Raw genomic sequence first — 24,262 nt, forward strand, 5'->3', positions numbered from 1 at the left:
GTATTCCGTTCCGAGGAACACCAGTCTCTAAATAAGTCACAAGCGGCCAGACGATGTAGGTCAAGGTGAGTTTATTGTCCAAATAGCATAACCTAATTGCATCCCAAACCATTTTCAAATCCACCTTCTACTCCATCTTTAAACCAAGTCAGAACAGGGTATGGATTTTTTTTTTTTAAGTCACTTAACACTGAACAGAGAAGGCCTCGTCAGAGGCAGCTGACTACACCGTGTCACTGTCACAGCCAACATTCTGCCACACTTCCTAAAAACCTCGTTTACATCCATCACACTACTTAGCATCCCGACCAGATAAACAGCCACACACCTCTTACAGAGTACATGGTGAGAGGCTAACATGGACTTGCTATGGTATCACACTCGTTTTAAAGCAAAAAAAAAAAAAATTAAAATAAAATAAAAAGAATAAAAAGAAAAAAAAGGCCAAGATGAAAAACTATAACTGAGAGAGAGAGAGAGATCTGAGGTACATGGTACAAGGTAATGAACATAATGGAGAAACAACCAGTGGCCCGGGGATTTGCTGGGGACATAGGAGTTTGGCCGGCAGTAAGAAACTAAAACTGATTCAAAACAAAACAGACGCTTTTCTCTTCTCAAGGACAGGCACCTGTCAGCGTACATGGGAAACTGTAAGGCCACGGTCGGTAAGGCACTTTGCGTCCCCTGCAGGCGACGGGACGGGATGGGACGGGGACGGAGGCTCCCGGCCCAGCCACGCTGACACGCGGGGACATGCGAAGGCAGCACAAAAGTTTGTGCCGAGGGACTCCTGCAGGTGGCTCAGAGCCTGGAACCATGCAAAGCCATGTGCCATGAGAAGCCAGAAACACCCTCCTGCACCTTCCCACCCAATCTTGTACCCACGGACGGACGAATGACTGCATGAGCAATGTCCCAGGTCCGCAGCCACGGAAGCCTGCGCTCCATCCAGGGCTGCACAGGGGACTTTACCGTCTCAGCATTAATTTCCCTTTTAAAGCTATTCCCAAGGTTGGACTGTCTCAAAGATAAACAAAGAGGAATCCTGTTGGTGTGGATGCCAACTGGCGCGCTCCAACGTCCGCCTCGCTCCTACCTCCAATCCCGCACTAACCAGGATTATCTTCTTGAACTAGAAACTCAGTATTTACACGACATAGGTGCAAGTGTATTTCTTCTCCCAGCCCCGTCCCCCGTGGCCCATGGAGAGAAAATCCCCCTGCCCTCCTGGAGGGACTCAGCCGGTCCTCACCTGTGGGTGCCAGAGCTCCCCGGGCAGCCTGGAGGGGCCCTGAACGTACCGGGCCGCAGGAAAGCCACAGCTCTCTCCCCACAGTCAGCCCTGCGGCTGGCCCAGAGAGGCAGTCGGTGGTTCCTACTCCTCCGGCCTCCTAAGCCTCCGCCCGCCCGAGCCAGGACAGAGCACCCAGCCCAAGGGCAGCCCGAAGCCCCCTCTCCAAGGAGCTCACCCCCCAGCGCACCTGAGGCAAGGGGTTTGCAGAGGAAGCTGCCGCCACTTCCTCCCTGGCTGACCCCCACCTGCACGGTGTTTCCCCACTCAGCATGTATTTTTGGCAATTTCTCCCCCACAAGACTGGGCCAAAATAGGGGAAGGGTTAAAATTTGGCAAGCTGGGAGTGGGAGGACAACTCAGCCCCAACTGATGGAGAAAAAAAAAAAACTTAGAAATTAAGAAAAAAGATCAGAATAAATGTGGAACCCGGTTCGTGGGAGGTGAGACAGAGGGAAAAAAAAAAAGTTCAAATCCATGAGCAGATCTGAACCTCTCTGGGGTGAAAACTCCTTCCTACGGGGAGACCAGGACCCAGAGAGGGTGTGCGTCCCTCCAAGAAATCCAGGGCTCCTGCTTTTGCTTATGTAGGACACAGAAAGAAAGCCTGTTGCCCTGTCGCCGGCACCGGCCATCCCTCGCGGCCCCACGGCTAGGAGAGAAAAAGCTAGAAAGACCCAGACCGCAGGAAGAGGCTGGGAGGGCTGCTCCTCCCTCATCTGTCAGCTTCGCGCACGTCCGAGGGCTGAATCTGCACCAGGACTCCCCGAGAACCCCAGGGACCGGGCCTTCCCCGCGCCGCGCCGCGCCGCACAGCGCAGGCTCTGGGTGAACACTGGCTGCTCCATTTTCTGCTCCCGAACCTCAGGATGCGCCAGCCATGCCCCACCAGCGCCCCCCAACCCCCGAGAATCTCAGGGTCAAGCTAGCTCAGCGAGTCCCAACCCCCTGCCATCACACTTCCTGCAGCCTCTCAGCCACCTCCCTACACTCACCTACCCCGTCTGTTCTTTGTGCCAACTCCATCATGTGATTTTGAACCCCGGAATCTCGCGGTCCAGCCTCGCCGAGGACCTGGCTGGCCTACTGCTTGCCTCACCCCGGTCTGAGCACCACACACGCTGCAAGCTGCAGGCCTAAGACCTGGGACAGCTGCAGAGATGACGGGGGAGGGGGTGGGGGTCTGTGCACAGGAGCGAGACAGAGGGGAGACGGCCGCCCGCGAGCCCCGCGCCTGCTGCAATGCCCTCCCGCTTCCTTCCTGACGCCTACAACTCCCGCGCCCATGCCGCTGGGTCCAAGCTTGAGTTCAAGGTCTGCCTTGGGGGGGGGGGGGGTCTCTTGGTTCAATGCATTGTTTTTCCATCATGAGGAGGATACCGGAGTCAGAAAGGGAGCCCGATGGCCTGTGAGCAAGGGCAGGCCCCTGGGTGCGGGGCCTGGCGAGTCCTCCTCCCCACCCGACCTCGCCTCGCCCTCCTGGGGACTTGCTCCCAAAGCAGAAAGTGTTCGGCTGTGAGGTAAGAAAGTCGTTGTCTTTTGTAGTTATTGATTTTGTCCAGTAAACCTGAGGTAAAGAATGCACTGTCTTTGAAGAATGTGATCAGAGGAAAAAAAAAAAAAAAAGAAAGAAAGAAACAAAACCCACTAACCATGAATATGCTACCGGAAGGAACAAAGGATGGGAGGGCTTTTCCAGTACGAAGAACTCATATCTTAACCATCTACTTCAGGACTTGGAACTTAAGCAGTAAAATAATATATTATAAAAATGTTTATAAAATAGCAGCACACTTGGTGAAACATTACAGCTAGGTACTGTTAATGTGAGTAAGGATGAACGATCTCAGCTTCTTAGCAGCGCAAAAAAAATAATAAAAAACTGAACAAAATAAAATGAAAATAAGAGACCCTTAGATTTTTCTCCATCTTCAACCCTCACACTACGAAACAAGGCAGAATCTGTGTATAAAATAATTCTTCAAGGTAGCCCTGTTCTGATTTTTTTTTTTACTTAAAAAAAGCAAATATTGTAACAAATAGCTTCATTACCTGTCAATGACAATTGTGCAAAAAAAAAAAAAAAAGTTGTCGCTCCAACCTCTCTGCTAACTGAATGCCTCGAAGAAGTGGAGAGGAAACAGAAAATTCAAGTACGCTGAATACGACTTTGCAGTGAAACTAAGGGAGCCGCACGCCACACCCGAGGTCCAGCCGTCCGCGAGGACGCCTGCCCTCCCCGTCGAGAGAAGCTGGAGCTGCGGAGGAGCCCTCCGCGCCATCCACGTGCTAACAGGGCTTTGTTCAGACTTTTCCGAGGAATGTCGTGATGGGAATGCCAGCGGAAAGGGTGGGTACCGGAGAACTCAAGACTGGGGGCAGGATGGGGAGGGGCCAGAGAGAAGAGGGGAGGAGTCAGCTTGATTTGCATAAACCATCCCATCTACCCCTCGGGAACAAATTTTCAAAGTGCTTTAAGAATGGAATGGTTTATAACAATGCTCAACTGTGGACCAGACATGCCAATCAGCACCAAAAGATCAGTTTTTTCCTAATACGGGATGCCACGGTCGCTGTACCCTCTCTCAAACAGCAGGAGAAAAGATCCCATTCCAGATCCCACCCTCTGTTTCCATGTCCCAAAGAGTTTTGGTTAGGGCCCGATAGCTGCATTTCTCTCCCAGATGATACGGCGGAGTCTGGGATGAGCCACGTGTGGAAGGAGAAGTGCCGAGTGTGGCAAGAGAGGTGGGGTTACCACCCAGCACCCCCTGTCCAACCAGCCACGTGCTGCCACAGCTGGTGGAGACTGGAGGCACTTCTCCATCCAACGTGGTTCAATCACAGCAAGTTTTTTTTGGTACTCCCTCCCCATCATGCCCCCCCTCCTTATTTCGAATTCCTTGTTGAGTTCATTGCTTGGCAATCTAATCATTCCATAAATGGCCTACACAGTTCCTTGAAATGCCACTACAAAAAGGGGTGTGTATGCACTAGTTCATAACATGACAAAGAGTCTCTTCTAATTGGTTCCCATATTGCAGGCGTACATATTGTCTAGCTACTCTGCAGGGTTTCCGGTAAGCATTTTACTATCACTTTTAACATAATCAAACAACAACTGTTCGCATATACAGGGGATTCCCTTATGTTGTACTTTGAATAGGCACCACACGCTTTTAATTATTGTTTGGATAGGACCTTTTTCTCTCACTTCTAACAGATCTTTAAATATGATCTACGTGGGGGCAGATTTTTTTTTTAAGTTTCATCCTAAAACACAAAGAACAAAACATAACCAGAGAGGAGAGTGCAGATGACGACACGCCTCTCTCGCTCGGCCCGCCTGGCATCCTCACAGGTCGATGTCCCGCACGTCTGTAGGGGTGCTGGCTTGGTCCAGTTCATCCTCCGACTTGGATCCGTCGCGCTGCTCCTGACGGAACTGCTGCAGGCTGTTGAGCAGCACGGCCTCGATCTGCTCCTGGCAGGCTTTGAGACAATCCTAGAAAGACAGCGGGCCAGACCAGAGCCGTCAGTGAGAAGATCAGGACACAGAGCGTCGGGCTTGGGCTTACTTCTTTAAAAAGCAGAGCAAGAGGGAGAGAGATCCATCTCCCACCCACTGGTTCACTCCCCAAATGCTTCCGGCAGCTGGGGCTGGGCCAGGCTGCAGCCAGGAGCCTGGAACTCAGTCTGGGTCTCCCGCGTGGGGGGTAGGGGCCCAAGTACTTGAGCCACATCACCTGCTGCATCCCAGGGTGCAGGAAGCTAGAAGTGGACGTACAGTCAGGACTCAAACCCCACACTCCGACTTGGAACGTGAGCGTCCTAGCGGCTGTGCCAAATGCACACCCCCACGGTTCCACGACTGTTTTCCAGGTGAAATACCCACTCAATGTGAAGTGATGGAGAGGGGCCCCCAGGGCAGCCCCTGGCTGGCAGCCTCAGCGTCACCTGGGAGCCTGTCACAGCTGCTCCATTTATGGCCGTGATCAAGGGGCCAACTGGATCCAGCCTGTGCTGCTGGGAGGTGGCAGTCAACAGAGAGGCCACCAGCAGAGCTACAGTAAAGCGAACCTCAAAACGTCCCTGAGAAAAATGGTACTAAAAGGTAAGTTTACCTGGGGCAAAAAATCTGCAAATCCACACATACAAGGGAGTCCTGAAAAAGCTCATGGAACATATGAACGATGAAACTATGTACATACGGATCCTAGAATCTCTTTGCCCCAAGATAAACTTAGGCTTGAATTCCATGTTCCCATGAACTTTTTGTAGTGCCTGACTTTCCCAGCACCTGGAGCACCCATGAGAAAGAAGACAGAGAAGGAGACCATGCTGACCCTCACATACCCTGGTGCTTAGAAACAAAACACAAACAAAAATCCCGACGGTCTGCCTATTTACCATTCCTGTACTTCTCATAAAAATACAATACAGAATGTTTACCAAACATTCTGGACGCCTGGGCTGTCCAACTGGGGAATAAGGAAGAAGCTGCAGCATTGCTTTTATTAGTCTATATTTGGTAGGGAAACTGTGGAGTGTGCCTGCCTCAGGCAGAAGTGTCTCGCAGCTGGGTGGCATGGAATGCACCCGCTGTCACGGCTGTCACCGGGAAGGACCACAGCTCACACCAGGCAGCGGGAGGCAAGCTGAGGAGCCCTCCCTCTCCCAGCCCCTCTGCTCTGCAAAGCTGCCTCTCTGCACCTGCTCAGGCAGCACATGTGGATGGGGAATTCGGAAACGGAATCTCCCAGTGCTTTCCCACAGCAAGAAGCCCTTCCTCATTTTCACCACCGACAGGTTACCACTTTGCCAAGCACAAAAGCATCATCGCCGTTCCCTTCCGACTGCTTTTAAGGAAAATTAAGATGACGAGCGACGGCAGACTACGAATGTCCCTGGAGTGCCAAGATGATGGAAAGATGGAGGTGGTGTGTGCGCTCATGCACCGTCTTTGTGGGCAGCAGCTCCGTTCTTTAACGTCTGATCTCAGTTTCCCCGTTTTTAAAACGATAATGAAACAAATAAAGAACAACTGAGAGAGCACAGCGTGCTAACTAGTCACTCCCTGGAATGTGAAAGAATTCTTTAGATCTCTTTCAAAAGACATAGGGAGTAGCACTGACCCCCGAAGGGTGGAGGGAGGAGCGCTGTGTGTCTGGTGCTGGGGACAGGAACTAGACAGACCCAGCCCAGCGGTCGAGGTCTCATACCACCCTGGACAGAGCGAAGAGGAAGTCAACCTCTCAGACCGCTGCCATCTGCCCAGACTCTAGCCTGCTGAGCGCTGCCCGTCACAGGTGGTCAGACACGTGCAGGGTCTCGCCCACCCCCGGGCGTGGCTGTTCCCCACCTGCCTCCAAGGCCCACCCCACAGGCGCGGCTGGGCACACAGCTCATCACTGGCTCAGTGGGAAAAGCAGAAGGTGTCCTTTCTAGGGGCGCTAGCGTTTCAGTAGACAAGATTTCAAAACCTTAAGGCTGGGCAGGTGTCTTGGTGCTGTGGGTTCGGTTGCCACTTGGGACGCCAGCATCCTGCATCAGAGCAGCCTGGAAGCTTTCGCTCCCTAGAGAAAACAGCAGGCTTCTCAGCTGATGGAGAGACTGTGTGTGTGTGTGTCGGGGGTGGAGTGGAACAGATGATGGCTCTGCACGGTTCAGTTCAAAAAGAACTGCCCATCAAGGGTCAGGAGGAGGAGGGTTCAAAGGGGGCCTCGTGGGGAGAGGCTGGGTGCAGCCGTACAGATGCTGTTTGGGACGCTTGCATCTTGAGTTCCAGTCCTGGCTCCACTGCCAATCCCAGCCTCTTGCTAATACGTATCCTAGAAGGCAGCAGAGGGTGGCCATAGAACTTGGGTCTCCGCCACCCTCATGGGACATCTGCACGGAGCTCCTGACCCCTGGTTTTGGTCAGGCCCATCCCCGGCAGTTGTGGGAATTTGGAGTGAACCAGCACTGGGAGATCTCTGCGTCTCTGCCTTTCAAAGAAGTTAAATAAATTTTAAAAATTTAATTTAAAAGCGGGCCTTGGGCCAGTGCCGTGGCTCACTTGGTCAATCCTCCGCCTGTGGCACCGGAATCCCATATGGGCACCGGGTTCTAGTCCCGGTTGCTCTTCTTCCAGTCCAGCTCTCTGCTGTGGCCCAGGAAGGCAGTGGAGGATGGCCCAAGTCCTTGGGCCCTGCACTCATATGGGAGACCAGGAGGAAGCACCTGGCTCCCGCCTTCAGATCGGTGCAGCGCCGGCCATAGCGGCCATTTGGGGAGTGTACGCCTTTACTCAGAAGACCTTTCTCTCAGTCTCTCTCTCTCACTATGTATAACTACCTGTCAAATAAAAAAAAAAAAAAAAAAAGTGGGCCTCCGATGGTATAACCTCTTGGTGAATACGTCCTAAGACACAGTTGGTGTGGAAGACCCTGCTGCCCAACAAGACACAGGGGCCTACTTGCACATCCTGCTGGCTGTCTTCTCCTCTCAGGCCCTGTGCCATGGGAATCTATGATACTAAGGTGCTAGGACCAACCTAGGACCCATGGCCATCAGTGCACAAACACACCAGTATCCGCCACAGAGCTGCTCCTCCACAGGGGAACACAAGGCTCCAGAAAGCTAGAGAACTTGACTTCAGGCACTGTCGACTCCTCTGTTTGGGTCACCCATGTTCCTAGTCTTGGGGAGGGGGTGGCCTCTGCCTCTCCTCTGGCCACCTGAGACCTTGGAGCAGGGGCAGGGAACATCCAGGCTGGGGGTCATCCAGGCCCACAAAATCGTCTGGTCTGGTTCTGCTAAGGCAACTACAGGCAGGGTTTGAAATTCAATAACCTACCCCAGGCCAATTTGTAAGTCGATAATTTAGTACGGCCCAAAAATGATGTTCTAAATCTCCAAATGGCCCCTGCCTCAGAGGAACAGTCTTGAGAAAATCCTACATGGAGGACCAGGACACTGGACACTGGACAGTCACTTCTACTGGACTTTCAGAGCCATGGGCCTCAAGACAAGCACAAAATCAAGTTCACAAGGGCTCTTCACCAGGTCATGGAAGATGCGTGTTACCAAAACACCACGCATGAGCTTAAAAAATTTTTTCTGCACCAAAATAAACTTATCTCAATTCTACTTCTCCACAACCTTTCTCAAGTTCCAGACAAAAATGTGTACCCACGCTTTTCCGAACACATCGGATGAAGGTTTGGTACACAGTGCATATGAACGAGGTCCTTTATCCGCCCCATCTCAGGTTCAAGCCAGGTCATTACCGCGGCCCCTCGCTCTCCGAGAAGAAGGATCACTACAGCAGTTACTCCACGGCTGATGGGCCCTGAGCCCCTCTCCCTGCTCTCCTGCACATCTGGGACACAGAAGGACCTGGAACCTCTCCGGCGTCCACGCAACCCTTCAGGCTCTCCTTCCTTACGGTTGGCACTTTGATAATGACTACGTGAATCCCCTCCCTTGGCTGGGCAAGGTAAGAAGCTGCCTCGGAGCCGGATCATGTCAAACCTCCTCCCGTCTGATGGTGGAAAGACGGAGTCAGTAGCACCTGCCCTGCGTCAGAACTGGCTGCCTGCACAGAACGCCCCGGCTGACTGTTGCAGGAACCCTTCCTGGACCCCAGAGGGCACAGGGGAAGTGGCACTGTTACCTGCAGCCGGACACCCAACTCCACAGAGCTCCTTTCCGGCCCCAAACAGGAGGGCGGGAGAGCGCAAGGGGCTGGGGTGGAGAAGAGTGACAGGGAGGAAGGAGGCAGGGAGCCGGGCTGAGAGAAGACGGGGGCTACTGTATTTCCAAGAGGGCAGCATCAGACGAGGCAACATCTACCAGTAACCCCAAAACCGCAGGATTTGGAGCTCAAACAGCCAGATGCCCTCATTTTCCAGCTGGGAGCTGCAGCCTGGGGACCTCAAGCAGCCAGCCGTGCCATGACATCAAATTCAATGAAAACTGAGCCCGGCTTTCAGCAGGTCCCACCCCATACCTCCTCCCTGCGCACCTCTGCTTCCCCCGGGCTCTGAGTAAAGGCGTACAGGCCGCAGCGCCCGCAGGGGAGGGAGACACAGCCCAGGCGGCTGCAGCAAAGGACAGTGGGCCCTGCGCAGGGGAGAGCACCAGCCCCTGCACCGAGATGCCCGCCCGACGTTAAGCTGATTAAAAGGAAAGCCGTAAGGCTCGTCTGTCAGCCCGGACAGGTGGCACTCCAAAGCGCTGGAGGTCGGCAGGCCTCCAGCTCCCCCGACGCCCGGCCCCCGGCCCCCACCCCCCAGCCTCGGAGCCCTGACAGAGTGTCTGTGATCCCCGGTGGGCCCCTGACTTCCTCTGCGTGCTGGCTCGGGCTCGGCGCCCTGCACCCTCCTCTGCCTCCATGAATGGGCGGACGGAACTCCTACCATTCGCCCGCAGTGTGACTGCATCACTCCACTGTCACCACACACGCACTGCACTCAACAGGGGCACAAAAGGCTGAATGAGCCCCAGACCCGCGGCCAACTCCAGCGGAGACGACTTAGGAAACTATCTCATTCTTCCTCTCTTCGCAGGCGGCTCGGCTGATTTCCTTGCATACCCAATGAGGCCCGCAGAAAAAAACGAGGCAGGAGAGGGAGACGTCAGCCCCCCGGCCCTGTCCCACCTCCCCACCCCCTGCTTCCAGGAGAGGAAGAACCAGCCCCTCTACCCCCCAGCCCTGCCCCACCTCCTCACCCCCAGCTTCCCTCCCAGAAAGCCCCCACACGGCTGCTGACCACAGGCCCTGGGAAGGCCACCAAAGGCAGAATCAGCAACAGGTGCCTCAAGGCCAAGGTGTGCCCAGCTAAGGAGGAGGACAAGACCACGCAGGGCCAGCACGTGCTCAAAACCCCGGCTTGCTCCCCTGCTCTGCTGACAGCTTGCTCACAAGCCAGGGTGGCCCTGAGGAAGGGACACCCAGGAAGCTCCTGTGGGACACGCCAGAGGCGTGGGACCCAGACAGAAGAGCACAGCAGGACCCGACGGCTCAGCACCTCAGTCAGGAAAGCAATGTTGTGTGAAAATTCGGGGCGGCTCCAAGATGAAGTCCGGTGTGGCGCAGAGGCCTGGGAGGTGCAGCCATGCACCTGCACACCTGCACAGCTCTGCAAAGACCCAGGAGCCGGAGGAGCGCGCAACGTACTTGGAAGCCCCTCTGCCTGCCCTTGGCCTCTGTTCCTTCCTTCCTCCCTCCCTCTCCTCGGCGTCACTGCCCAGGGACTCTGCCAGGGGCGCTGGATAAAGAACTAAGTCAAAGCTGGGCCTCGTTCAAGAGGTTCTGTAGACAAGCGGACAGGGAGATGGACGCTGGCACCGAGCAGGAGCGGATGGGAAGAAGAACCCGGTGCTGCCTGAGGAAGCGGGCAAGGTTCACCAGGGACCTGGGGACCGGTCCCTCCTCTCCAACCCACCCCTGGCAACGGAAGCCGGGGACAAGTTCCCACCCCCGAAAGCCGGAGCTGCCTCTCTGGCTGCTGTCTGTTTTTAGCAACTCTTATAGCTGGAAGGAAAAAGTACTTAAAATATACCACCCTCGGAGACTTTTATTCCCCGTAAAACTGTCGCGCTTCTCACTCAGCTTTCTCTTTGGAATGAAGCATTCCGGTTTGTTTTGGCAACCGGACGGAGCAACGGAGAGCGAGTTTCTCAGAGCTGCCCGCGGCCCTCCCGTCAAGGGCTATCTGCCGCCGGCCCGTGAGCCAGAGACGCTCGTCCGGCCATCTCGGGCCACCACAGGGGACGCTCTCTGGACGGCTGAATCCTGCAAGTCCCCAACCTGTCTGTTGCCCAAAGTGGCCGAAGAGATGTCAGCGACAGGACAAGCGGGGACCTCAGTCGTCGGCTCCTTCTGCTAACCTTTCCACCTGTGCACCAGGGCCAGGGGACAAAACACCCTGGCAAAGGACAGCTCAGCACAGGCATGGCCAGGGCTTTATACACGTTCATGCACACACAGGTGCACACGCACACATAGCCACATGTGCATGTGTGTGTAACCTCTTGTTAGAGTAAAATGTACCACTTAACCTGTCTGTTTTTTTTTTTTTTTGGACAGGCAGAGTGGACAGTGACAGAGAGAGACAGAGAGAAAGGTCTTCCTTTTGCCGTTGGTTCACCCTCCAATGGTCGCCGTGGCCGGCGTGCAGCGGCCATCGCACCACGCTGATCCGATGGCAGGAGCCAGGTACTTATCCTGGTTTCCCATGGGGTGCAGGGTCCAAGCACTTGGGCCATCCTCCACTGCACTCCCGGGTCACAGCAGAGAGCTGGCCTGGAAGAGGGGCAACCGGGACAGAATCTGGTGCCCCGACCAGGACTAGAACCCGGTGTGCCAGCGCCGCAAGGCGGAGGATTAGCCTAGTGAGCCGCGGCACCGGCGACTTAACCGGTTTTAAACGCACAGTGGCAGTAAGCACGTACACAGTCGGCACAGCTACTGCTCCATCTCTGAACTTCATCAGCCATCTGAGGCTCCAACTCTCTGGGGCCTGGCGCGCTCCATTCTGCTCTGCCTGACCTCACCCACCGTCCTGTGGGCGAGACCCATCTGTGCCGGTTTTGGGATTCCCTTCCTTTCTAAGGCTGAAGAACACCCCGCAGCACGCAGGGACTGCGTTCTGCCACTCCACTCCAAGCCCATCTTCTGCGCCTGGGAGGCCGGCCTCGTATGTCGATCTGCCCACTGCGTTTCTAACCCATCAGTCACACGGCACTGAGCACGCAGTCGCCCAGGATCTTACTGTGCTGGGGTTCTGCATGTTTCACGCTTGACTCCTGTATGTTCGCTGAAGGTAGAACCCTCACCTATTTCCCGGGCCCGCCCACCCCGCCTTGCAGCACCTGGGGACTGTGCCTTGCTCATCCCTCCACCTCCCAGTGCAGCAGGCTGCGCCAACCGCAGTACACCTCGCAGAAATGAATGCGGAGCAAGTGAGCCCGGAGACACACCTCGCCTCCCGCCAAGTGCTACTGCACCCTCAACGATGGTCCTTTTATGCTCTTCTGAATGGGAGGAGGCTGAGCCCCTTGGGCAGGTACACGGCACCCAGCCAGGCCCAGAGCCGCCCAAGCCTTCCCACAAAGCACAGCGTCAGGGCAGACCAGGGTCTGAGCCCCAGCTCCATGGCTCAAGTAGCTGCGTCCCTGCCACCCACGTAGAGGACCTGGATCGTGTTTCTGGTCACAGGTCCAGCCAGGCCCTGGCTGATGTGGATTTGCAGAGTGAACCAGAAGATGGGAACTCACACTGTCTCTCAAATAAATGAAATAAAAAAAAAACATTATAGACAAAATTGAAAGAAATACACTCAAGAGGAGTAAACAAGCCTCTGAGGGTACCTGTGGCCAGCCTGGACTTACTGAGGTCTCAAATTTTTAGGTGAACAGTGGCATGCACCTTATATCCCAATAACCACGCTCACGCTCGGTTTTTAGTTAAAAAATGAATGCTGAATCCCGGGTCTTGGAAAGCAGGCACGCTGGGGGCCCACACAGTCGTCTTCCCATCACCCCAGCCTCGCTGCAGAGTTCTTCCCTGTGCTCCGTGGTGGACAGGCTTTCTGAACCTGAACAGGAGCCTCCACCTGCTGCATTGGGTACTACCTGGATGTTGGCTTTATCACACACACACACACACACACACAACGCCCCAGAGACATCGTCATCAAGCCAATGCACTCTTCCCGAGCTGGGAACGGACATCTGGTTTCGACCAAGCCGGCGACGGCCACCTACCACGTCCGTGTTGGTGATCTTGGCCAGCAGCTCGGTCAGGGCATCGCAAGTGAGCGAGCTCACTTCTTCGTCCTGCTGGAGCCCGCAGATGGCTGCCCCCACGCTTCCAGTCGCGATCATGGACGGCGGGTACATGGCGAACTTGAAGTCTGCAAGGAATGCGAGGCAGAAGGTCAGGACACAGAATGAACTTGGCTCCAGGAGCTCCCCAACCTGCAGCAAGATGGCGGCAGTGGGACACCGTGCCCTGAGCGCACGCTTTCCTTTGAGGCCTTCCTTCACCGTGGCCATGCCAGATTCAAGCAAGGAGACTGAGGCAGGGCAGAAAGAGTGCTTATTTGGGTGCACACGGTGGGTCAGAGAGGACTCCGGATCTCGACCCTCCAAGTCCCATGGGAAGCACATGAGCCGTCAGCAGGTGCACAGTACCAGGTCTGGCCCCGGTGTGTGGGGCAGCAGGGTTGTCTCTCTGGGGGTGAAGGCGGGCACAGAGGGAAGTCCGAGGCCAGGACAGGAAAGACACCGAATGCGCCACGTAAGTGGGGAAAACCCACAGTTCAGATGCTGGAGGGAGCGAAAGAAGTAGCAGCAGATGTGATCAGCCCAGTGAAGGGAGGAAAGGGAAGCTGCAAACACGCTCTCTAGAGTCTCCTGATGGGCATCAAATCCCTCATGGCCCAAAACAACAAGCACAACCAAGTGTTTTTATTCCACAAAGGAAACGAAGGATGGACGCTGTGGGTTGACTTTCACTCGGCTCCCCACTCCTGGGGTCTCACAGCGCCAGGGGAGAGGGCAGGACCTTCCTCGCGTGACAAGGACCGATCGCTGCGTCCTGACCAACCTGCTCCCGTTCCTCAAGGAGCAGACACACGGACACCTCACAGGGGCACAGCGCTCGGCTGGAAGAGCCCTCCCGTCAAGGGGAGATAACCACCGCCACAGCTTCGTCGGGCTCCTGCCGCCCACGCGCCTCACAGCCCGTCTAACTCACACACCAACCGTGGACGGCGCACGCGAGCACGTGAAAACCCCCGACTTGGGAATGCAAGCTGCTTAGTCCCCACCCATGAAAGAAGCGACAGTCTCGTGGCTCCTCCTCGCCACAGTCCCAGAGGGCAGCGAATCCAAAACCCACGCAGTGCTGTCTCCAGCAAGGCTCCCGTGAGCTGATCCTACTTAGCAGCACAAGGTGCGTGTTGGGGGAGGGGTCACACTTCAAATCAGAGCAGAAATGATCAGGTTGAACCTACTGCCCTCAGCCAGCTCACCTTGCCATCTCCTGTCCTTCCCAAACACTGCTCTGTTTAAAAAAAAAAAAAAAAGTGTTTCGAAGGGAGCCATCCTTTTAATGGCAAGCCGGAGCCCAATGCCCCAGCACCATGCTGGCGGGCTTCTCAGAAGCACTGGAGACCACTGAACCGTGCACCTGCCTCCCCTCTCCTTTCACTGAATCAGGAACACAGAGCCAGCCCGGCCATCTGTCCATCTGTCTGTCTCCTTGGCGTTCTCCGCTTTGCCCAGTCACCGTTTCCACCCCATTAGGGCTGAACGTGTGGCACCCAAAGCCTGCTGACTGTCACCAGCTCCTGTCCCCGGGGCAGGGGGTGTGACAATGCCAGGCTCCCTGCCCCCTGCTCTGCTGTAGGTCCTTTCCACATGGGTCACAGGAGAGCGCGCCTCTGCCCAATAACCTCGTTAGCTCCCCCTGTGACATTCATAACACAAGCAGGCAGCCAGCCCATGGCCCTGGGCCCACGAAAACCCTGCCTGGGAGCATCTGGCAAGGAAGGGGCAGGCAAGGCTCCCCGGCTCCCCTCCCCTCTGCCACAGGCCTTGGCCCAGGAAGCACACCTCAGCCTCGCCCATCTTTGTGGTCTCGGGGCTGGCGAAACCCACTCTTACTTCTGGTGTGTGAATCAGCGCCGAGAAGGCTGCGGGTGTGGGTGGTCTGTGCCGGGGTGGAACAGTGCACGGGGGGCCTCTACCTCCCTCCTTGCTTCATGGAGAAGATGCTGAGGCAGTGTGTATGCGCGTGTGCGTGTGGTCCTGCTGGGGCCACTGTCCAACCAAACCAATGCACGGTGCTCCTCCCTGTCTGACAGCACAGAGGAGACCCCTGAAAACGCAGGGCGCCGTGCCTGGCAAAGCCCCCAGTCTCCTCCAGGCTGAAACCCCAATCTATCCAACAGGACGCGTCTTGCAGACGACAGCTGGCCAGGGCACTAAGAAGTCTCCTCACCTGCAGATAAGGATGTCAATGTATTTATCTCACAGCATCGTCCTCAGGAGTAACTAAGATAGTGCACACATGAGCACAGTCCCCAGGCTGCCACCCCCCTCCGGGCCACCCTCACGAGTGTCCCCGCTGGACTCCAGTGAATTCTGAGTGTAAGGGGCTTGCTATGCCTCTCCCTCGAGCATCTCCTTTCACAGGTGACCCGATGAAATCTTCAAGGGTTAAGTCAAGCGATTTGCCCAGCGTCACCCGCAGAGGCAGACTTCGGACCCTGGGCCCAGAGCTCTCTACGGCCACCGCCATAGGCCCCAGGGAAAGCCGGCTGCTCTCACAGGTCAGCAGTTGCTCCGTGCCGGGGGGATAACTCCCTGAGGATGCACCCTGAGGGTCCCGTGGTCCCCCTAAGCTGAGAGGTGCTCACTGTATACAGCTTACTGTATTCGCTTCCTGCTGACAGCATCCGGAACTCAATGGGTTGAGAACTAAGGGTTGCACGTGGTTACCAGGGCCTCCCAGCGCGGGGAGGGCTGCTCTGCTCTTGTTCGCCACTAGGGGGAGAGCGAGCACGCTGTCTGCTCTAAGGCTGAACGGGAGGGGGAAGCCCAGGTCAGCCTTTTCCCCCCTCTCCTCCTCCAATCGCAGTCTGGTGGAGGTTTCAAGGACCAGAACTGGGCCACCAAATGATGCCAATGGCGTCACTGAGCGCGCACCTCACTGCCACCCCCAGGGCAGGTTTGGCACACAGAGTGCCCGGGCACACTGATCCAGCTATAGAGGCCTAGGAGAGAGGAGCAGCAGCCGGCTCTGGCACCTGTCCCCAGGGCTGCACGCATGTCCCTCAGTCCCAGGACCAGTCTGCTCAGGGGCTCACAGATGGAAAGGTGCCCTTCCCACCACCACCAAGGTTGACCTCCCATCCTGGGTCAAGGGCAAGGCTTCTGACCTCTCTGGCCATGGGTGGTAAACCAGTGAGGCACCTTGCCTTAAGACAGGGAGGGGCTGGGAAAGCGCGGGGTCACCCTCACAGGGGCTCAGACACGGGGAGGGGTGCTACCGGAGGCTGCACCCCAAGAGAGCCCGGGGAGGGAGGGGGAGCCCCCGTCCTGCCAACGCCATTGGCTCTCCTGGACTAACTGCAATCGCCTGTCCGAGCATGACATCATGTCTCAAGGCTCCCAACACTGGGGTGAGATCCTGACTCATCTCCTGGGCAGACCTGGGGGCTCCGAGCAGCAGAGCTGCAACTGGGGGTGGGGCACGGCTTGGGCTGGCTCCCCAGCACCAAAAGCCCAGGGGAAGGGCATGCGGGGAGCTGTCGTGTGAGGTCCCCGCACCCCCACCCCAATGCCTGCACTGATGGCGGACAACTTGAGGCAGTCCTGTTCCTCCCCCAGCTCAAGCCACTGAAGGGAGTGGGGAGGGGGCACCGCTCTCTCTGGCTACCGTCCTACCCCACAGCCCCACAGCCCTTCCCGCTCCCTTCTTCCCCTTTCACACACACATCCGCTCCCCACTCCCCACACAGCCACCGCCAGCTCTTTCACAACCCTCTTTCTCCACGAACTGGCCACACAGTCCCTTCCGGAATCTCCCCTCTGCCCCTGACTCCAAGCCCCAGGCTGCAGGTGCTCCATCAGCTCTGGGGCAGAAGCTGGGGTGTGTAAGGAGCAGGCGGAGTACAGCAGGCTCAGGGGAGCCCTACCCCCCAGGCTCTACCCCCCTGGCACCTGCTCCTTGCCCCTGGCCCGACCCAGTGCTGGAGACGCACCCATTTGCCCTGCTCTGGCCTTAGAATGCAGATTCTCGCCTCCCCAGAAGGAGTTTTCCCCAGGAGAAGCAGCGCTGGGCACTGGTGCTGTCCGGCCACATGCCTCCCATCTCTAGGCTGTGCACAGTGCACAGCCCCGGGGGGCACATGGGGAAGGTTAAGCCTTAGGAGCTCAGTCCACCCTCTCAGGAGCCAGGAGCCTCCAGAGAGTCCCTCTGCTCCGACCCCTCGGTGCCTGGAGCTTAGGGCCTGGCACCGGGTTTCCACTGGGCGGAGGTGTTCTTCCCCCTATCCTGCCCCACTCCAGGCACCCCCCCCCCCCGCAGCACCCCCGGAGAGGCAGCGCCTGTCTGACTGCCTCTGCCTCCCTTTGGGCTCTGTTCTGAGTCTCTGAATCCCAGGCTCCCTATTCCGGCCCCAGAGTTGGCAGCCACCCCAAGGATCTGGGCAAGAAGGCCATGGGTGGGGGATGGGATCCCCAACTTCAGAGAATGGGCCCATACAGACTCTGGGGACCTGCCCAGGCCTGGTAATTCCACCCAGCACCCCGCCCCGGTCCGAGATCAGAGAGGAGGCCGGAGCGGACAGACCCCTAACCTAGAAGATCTTGTCCGTCAACAGACAAGGTCACAGCAGAACTCTGCCTATCAACAGCTGGGCACTGAAAGAGCTCAGGGCCGGAGGTCGGCAGCCGACAGGCCAGGGGAAAAGGACTGGCTGACCCCTCCCCCCCAGTGAAAAAGAGACAGCTTAGCCTGGGAGACAATGACAGGTCACCCAGGGTCTGACCTCTAGCTGCCCAGGCCAGACAGCAGAAGGGAAGGAGGCGAAGAATGGCTTCTGTCCAGCAGGCAGTCAGAGTGCACAGGGCTCCGGAGGCCTGGCCCTGGGGGGCCCAGGAAGGGCAGTGCCCTGCCCCTGTGCACCCTGTGCAAGCCTGGGGACCTGGGAGCTCTGCAGGGGCGGGGCTGAGAAAAGCCAGCAAGGAGGGCCCCAGCCTCCGGAGCCTGGGTCCCACTGGGCGGAGGAGAGGCGTTGCAAGCATGAAGCCCTGGAGTCCAGGTCAGTGGCAACAGTTTTCCTGACCCCGGGGCAAGAGCTGTGTGTGGGGCAAATGTATCCACGCTGGGTTCTGCAGGTGCAGCTGGGGTTCAAAGGGGTCAAGCAGACTCTCCCAGGTCACTGAGTGAGAAGTAGCAATGCCTGACCTTTTGACTGCCAACAAAAAGCACACACACTCTTAGACATTATATAATCTCCATGCTAACTCCTGGGCAGCATGTAACAAGGTTGAAGAAGTTAACTCCCCGATGTGCCTATACAATTCAGCTACACTTGACTATGGGGGCTCCTTAAGGTTTCTGACTGTGCCAGCATGAACTCCTGACACCTCTACCCTTACCACCACCAAGGAAAAAAAAAATTAAAAAAAAAAAAAAAAAAAAAAAGCTGGCCATGGTTCAGTCCAGTGAGACAACATCAAACCAACTCCTTTAGTTTATTTGGAAAATGCAAACGGGCCGGGCAGAACTGTGCGTCAAGTGCTGGCTCTCTCTGGTGAGGGACGCAAAATGCCACCTGCCGCTGTCGTGTTCAAGGCCACAGCCCAAATCACAACAAAGCCACGTGGTGCTGTGAGGGCGGCAGAACCCAGAGCTCTGGGCAAGTTCACTCCCTCCCGCAGCCCGGACAGAGACAAGGCACTAAATGCCTCTGGCCTCCCCTCTCCCCCCCACTTACCGTAGCCAGGCGTGTTCACCTTGACATTGTTCCTGGGGACCTGTGTTTGTGCTCCCGCCCCAAACAAATTTCCTCTTGGGCTTATCTCCAAGCCATCCTTTTCCTCGCAAGATTAAAGATTTGAGCCCCACCGAGTGAGCAGTACAGCTAAGCTTCAAAGAGCACTTTAGACATCATAAAGGGTATGTTAACAGGTACTCATTTTTCTCCCCTCACCACACCTGTCCTCATAAACCATTTATGAGCTCAGCCAAGCAAAGAGAATGGAGCAGCTCCAAACGCAGGAATGCGACCCCAGACCCCCCGGTGCCCCTCCCCCATCTCTCCCCCTCCCCCCACCTGCCCCCGCTCTCACCGGTGGCGCAGAGAGCAATGAAGGTCTGCGCGTGCTTGCGGATCAGAGACAGCTTCTCCCTCTGCTGCGGCAGCTTGCGCAGGATGTGCTCGATGAAGTCGTGAGGGGTGACGGCGGCCAGGTTCCACTTCAACTTCCCCAGCACCACCAGCTCCCACTCCTGGGGAGGAAAGCAGGAAGAGAGGCAGAGTGTTGGGGGGGGGGCGGGGAGGCACCCACACCGGTCACCCAGGAGGGCTCCCTAACTCAGGGTGCCATGTTCTTTCTTCTCCACCCTCACCCAGACGGAGCAGGGCTGCCGCCTGACCGCCCTGAGAGCCAGGCCGACAGGAAGATCCACAGCCAGCCAAGGTCGCGGCGGCCCTCTGCTAGTAATTTATTGTATACGTTTCTATCGCGGGCTTAATCGTCTTTTTTAGCCTAGTGGAAAAAAACGAGGCATGCACATAACACTGCTTGGCCCAACTCCTCGGCAACCAATTCGCCGGCTTTCTCTTAGTGCCAAAGTGCCATTTTTCTCGCCGCTGTTAAAGCGTCTCCCCTTTGACACACCGTGCAGAAGTCCTGGGGGTCGGCTGCTCTGAGCTTCGGACTCAAGGCTTCCCAGTTCTTTGCTGTAACGGGCACTCGCAACCCCATTGTACGGAAGTGACACAGGACCCCTCAGCCTACAGCCTTGTATCTGCTGGGTCCCTCCCCAGTGGCCCAGCCAGCACAAAGACAGTGCCTTCACCCTTTTATTACAGCAATACCTATAGGAAATTGTGCTCCAAGGCAAACAGGCCGAAGAAAAAAGCTTTTAAAAAATGTGCAACCCGAGGGGAAATACCATCAACAAGTCCTCTGCAGAACAGGAGCCCGGGAGACTGACTCTCCACTGAAAAACCCAGAATCTCTTGCATTTGCAAAGCCGGGGCCAGATGCTGGGCCAGCAAGCAGAGCGCCAGGCCTGCAGCACGGGTGGTGCTGAGCGGCTTGGGGCTACCCCCTTTCCTTCTCTGGGCCTCAGCACTGCGTGGACAATAGGAGGACTCTTTTTCTGATTCCCGACTTCTGGCACAGACAGGCAATGGGGAAAAAGCAGGTTTTTGCTTGCTGTGATGTCATTTCATCTGGCACCACACTGAAACAAATGGAAGATTATTTTTCCTGCTCTCCTGGACGGAAAAACAAACCGGATTTCAATTCTCACGATTTTTTTTTTTCTTCGCAAGCTTTTGTTTTCAGCCTGGGCTTTCTGCAAAGGGCTGGGGCTGGAGCCCGCAGCAGAGGGCTAACACCACTGCCGTCTTCAAAGACGGCTCGAAACCCTGGCCCTTCCTGCTCACAGGGGAATGTGAGTACAAACCGCGGGTCTGGCACCATGATTAAAGGAAGCAGATCTCCCAGCAGAAAGCACCTTTCTGGGCCTCCCGGACCAAACCAGAAGCAGCTGAAATCTGGCAGCGGTTCAAAGGTGAAGTCATTCATGCCCCTCTGTGCATTCTCGGGAACTGCTCCCCCAGCCTTGCGCGTGTCTGCCACTAGGTGTCAGCACAGCCCCAGGAAGACAGAGGCTCACAAAGAGCTCAGTTCACGCAGCCGGCCTGGGCCCTGTGCACTGCAGGCAGGCCAGGCCAGTGGGCTGCGGGAGCCAGGGCAGGCAGGGCAGGGGGAGGAGGCGCTTCTGCAAACAGTGCAGAGAAAGGTGCGCAAGCCCCTGTAAGTGGGGGGGGGGGGCCTCAGAGCCCTGCACCGTTCCAGCGCAGCCCCTGCAGTAGGGCAGGTCTGAGAAGCATGCTCCAGGGTGGGCAAAAGGGTGCCCCAGGCAAGACAGGACCCCTGGGGTTGCATGGAGGTCACCTTCCCCCTGGCCCCCTCCAGCCCAGGGCCGAGCTCTGGCTGTGCTCCAGGTTAAATGAGCTGGTATTTCGTGAAGGGCTGCTCTGTGTGGAGAACAGTATCGATGTATAGGACGTTACCTTTGAACTCCAGCCACACCATGGCACATTCCTATCTCCTGCACACAGCCCCCACTGATGTGAGGAAAACAGCCTATGTTTCCCAGAGGTCAATGTTTGAGGAGTTGGAATTAGAATATTATTTCTTCATTAAAGTGTCCTACACACGGAGAAGGTAGCATGCGAGCCCACACACAGCTCTGTGGGCAGAGGCTGAGGGCTCAGTACGTGCCAGGCACACAGTAGGGACACAGAAGGCGACAGCCTGGGATTCTGAGCATGGGGTGCCGCTGAGGGTGGCCCCGTGAGCTGGGGCAGGGCTCTGGCTCCCAAGACAGGGGGCACGTGGCGGGAGGGGCTGCGTTACCAGCAGCTCCTGGGGCTTGATGGAGTTGTCCGTGTAGATGCACAGCTTCTCGGCCGTCAGCGGGATGGTCTCTTTCAGCTTGGAGGCCAGAAACATGCACACGGCCCCCAGCAGCTGCAGATGGGTCTTGGGGGTCGGCACCCCGGCCAGGAAGCGGTCCAGGTAGTTCATGGCCAGCGGGAAGACCTCCTCCTCACACTTCTGTTCCTCACAGACCTGCGGTGGGCACGCACAACAGGGGTGGGCGACACACAGGACAGTGTCCACAGAGGGAGGGAGGGAGAGAGAGAGAAGCAGAAAGAAAAAGTTCATTTCTGCAAAGTTTTTTTTTTTTTTCTTGCGGGAAGAGGGAGGGTACTAACGCTGGGGAAACTGAGGCAAGTGTCCGCAGCCCGGGGCGCGCGGTCGCTGGCAGCTGGGAGCGGGGCCGCGGGCGCGCGCGGCGGCCGCCGCTCCCTTCTCTGCGCACTCGGAACTCACTCACTCTCTTTTTTGGATTTCGTCATCTTTTCAAAAAATCAATAAAAATATTCTGGAGCCTCCGGGGGTCTACTTCTTGGCCCCATCCGGATGCCCAGACCCTGCTCTACCATTCCCGACAATTGAAAAAAATGCCCGAGGGGGTCCGGGCTGCCCAGGGGCCGCTAATGGGGGGGTGGGTGGGGAGAGTTGGGGAGAGAGGGGGAGGGTGTAGAGGAGGAAGAGCCGCGGCGCCGGCGCTCGGAGCAGGGGGGCACGCCTTCAAAAAATAATTAAAAATCGAGGAAATACCCCAGCAAAGCCCTTTTGGCGTGAAAACCCCCCAGAGGATCCAGGCTCCCTGGCACGCGGGTTTCGGGGGCTGCAGCGGGCTGCATCTCGACCCCCGGGGCTGCGGATCCCGCGGGGGAAACTCGCAGCGGCTGAGAGCCGCGGCGGGAGTGTCCGGCGGCGGCCCACAGGCGCAGAGCTGGGGACGTGGTGACCACCGGGCAAGGACCGGGGCCCGGGGGGCTCCGGCTGCCAGCCGAGGGGCGCCCCGCATTCCGCCTCAAGGACACACACACACACACACACACCTCCTCCTCCTCCTCCTCCCCCCGACCCTACCCCGCCCAAGCCTCCGCAGCGAGGAAGCTGGGAAGCCAAACTGTAAGTAACCTCCCCGAGGCGGGGGTCGGGGGCACGGGCACGGCCGCGAGGGCCTGCCGCGGTCTGGGGGTGCGCGGGGGCGCGGGCGGCGGTTCCCGGGCTCAGCAGCCCGAGTCTGGAAAGCAACATGGCGAAACCACGGCAGGTCCAGAGCCGTGCATACGTGGGCACGGGGCTCGCAAGACGCAGACTTGCAGCGAGGCGAAAGAAGTGGTTCTTTTTGGGTTCCCCTAAAACACACGCTTTTCCAGGGCGACTTCCGGGGCTCCCGAACTCCCCGTTTCTCTCCTTCCCCCTCCTCCTCCTTCCTCCCCCTCCCCCCCGAAGTGCCAACGCGGAGTCGCGACCACACGCGGGGACCTGAGGCTAGGGCGAACGGGCTCCTGCCTTGGCGGGGGTCGGGGGGCTGCTTTCGGACCCGGGGTCCCCGTTTCAAGCTCCCACTCCCTTCCTTGCCATTGCTTCGAGAAAGACAGGTCGGCGGGGGAGGGGGGCGCCGAGGAAGCCACATGCACGCAGCACGCGCGCGGGATGCTCCCCCCCCCCCCCACCCCGGGCCAGCCGCGTTTCTCCCAGATTTTCCTCTCCCTCCTCGCCCCCCCCCACTCCCCGGGACCGGGAACAGAAATGCGGCCACGCGTCTCGCCCAGGGGCGCGGGACACCCTCGCGCAGCCGAGCTGGGAGGCCAGCGCCAGGGTGGCCCTCTTTCAGACTTAGGGTCCGAGCGTGGGGGGCCCCTGGCAGCCCTACCTCCAGCATCCAGGTGGCCACCATCCTGCGCATGTAGGGCTGGATGTCCTTCTGCACGCACTTGAAGTAGGAGCACTGGGGAAGGTAGCGTTCCTCGATGGTGAGCAAGTTCTGCAGGACGCGGTCGTCCAGCAGGTTGCGGTCCGGCACGGCCCTGCGGACCGGGTCCACCTCGCAGCACAGCAGCTCCATGGCCAGCCGGGCGACCCTTCGTTCCCCTGCCTTCTCCGGACTGCAAAAGTTAGGTTTTTTTTTTTTTTTTGGAGGGGGAGGGGAGAGAGTTCCCCTTACCTCCTTCCTTTGGCTAAATAGGGAGTTTTCGGGGGGCGAGCCGAGGGCAGAGGGAGAAGCGGAGGAGCCGAGAGGAAGGGCTGGGCGGTGGGCGAGCAGAGCCTCGGGGGCTGCCTGCCTCGCACCCGTCCTCCCCTCAAACTTGTCTCGCTCTCTCCAGCTCGCTCTCTTCGCCTCAGAGGCAGTGACGCAAGCTGGCTGGGCAGTTGGTTCTCCTCCCTCTCCTCGCTCCCCTCTCGGGTTCCTCCTCCCCTTCCCTCCCCTCCCGCCCCTCCTCTCCTCCTTTCAACCTCTCCCTCCTCCCTTCCCCTCTTGTTATTAAGGAGAACGGCAGCTGGCCCGACCCAACTTCAAACGCGGCCCCCGCCCCCCCACCCCACCCTGCTCCGAGGCCCTCTCGCTGCATCCGCGAGCGAGTCGGGGGCCCCGGAGAGGGGGACCCACGGAAACCCACCGACTCCTCTCTCCTCGCTCTGATTCTGCACACTCCGTGGGCGCGTCGCATCCAAAGACTACCCTCCAACCGTGCTTTCCGCGAAATTGATGCTAATATTTCTGCCCACGTCTTCCAGCCCCAGGAATGGAGGGCAGATGGCGGAGGGTGGGTGGGCTCAATTGAGAAAGACCCTTTA

The 24,262-nt window shown here is 57.5% G+C and overlaps 1 protein-coding gene and 1 long non-coding RNA gene across 3 annotated transcripts in view; one reads left to right on the forward strand and one right to left on the reverse strand.

The window, feature by feature from the left end:
- Nucleotides 1-54: 54 nt before the first annotated feature.
- On the reverse strand, nt 55-23,887 carry CCND2 (cyclin D2). The gene is made up of 5 exons (XM_002712830.5): nt 23,340-23,887; nt 21,458-21,673; nt 19,151-19,310; nt 13,049-13,197; nt 55-4,799 (listed from the first exon to the last, which is right to left on the reverse strand). The coding sequence occupies exons 1-5, from the start codon at nt 23,529-23,531 to the stop codon at nt 4,650-4,652; spliced, it is 867 nt and encodes a 288-aa protein (XP_002712876.2). The 5' UTR covers nt 23,532-23,887; the 3' UTR covers nt 55-4,649.
- The window catches only part of LOC108177000 (uncharacterized), a 34,368-nt gene continuing 32,258 nt past the window's right edge, over nt 22,153-24,262 (forward strand). For both annotated transcript variants that reach the window (XR_007921038.2, XR_011378988.1), the window contains exon 1: nt 22,153-22,588. This is a non-coding gene — a long non-coding RNA (uncharacterized lncRNA). The remainder of the gene's footprint in view (nt 22,589-24,262) is intronic.

Source organism: Oryctolagus cuniculus, chromosome 9, assembly GCF_964237555.1.
Source record: "Oryctolagus cuniculus chromosome 9, mOryCun1.1, whole genome shotgun sequence".
NCBI classification, from domain to species: Eukaryota; Metazoa; Chordata; class Mammalia; order Lagomorpha; family Leporidae; genus Oryctolagus; species Oryctolagus cuniculus.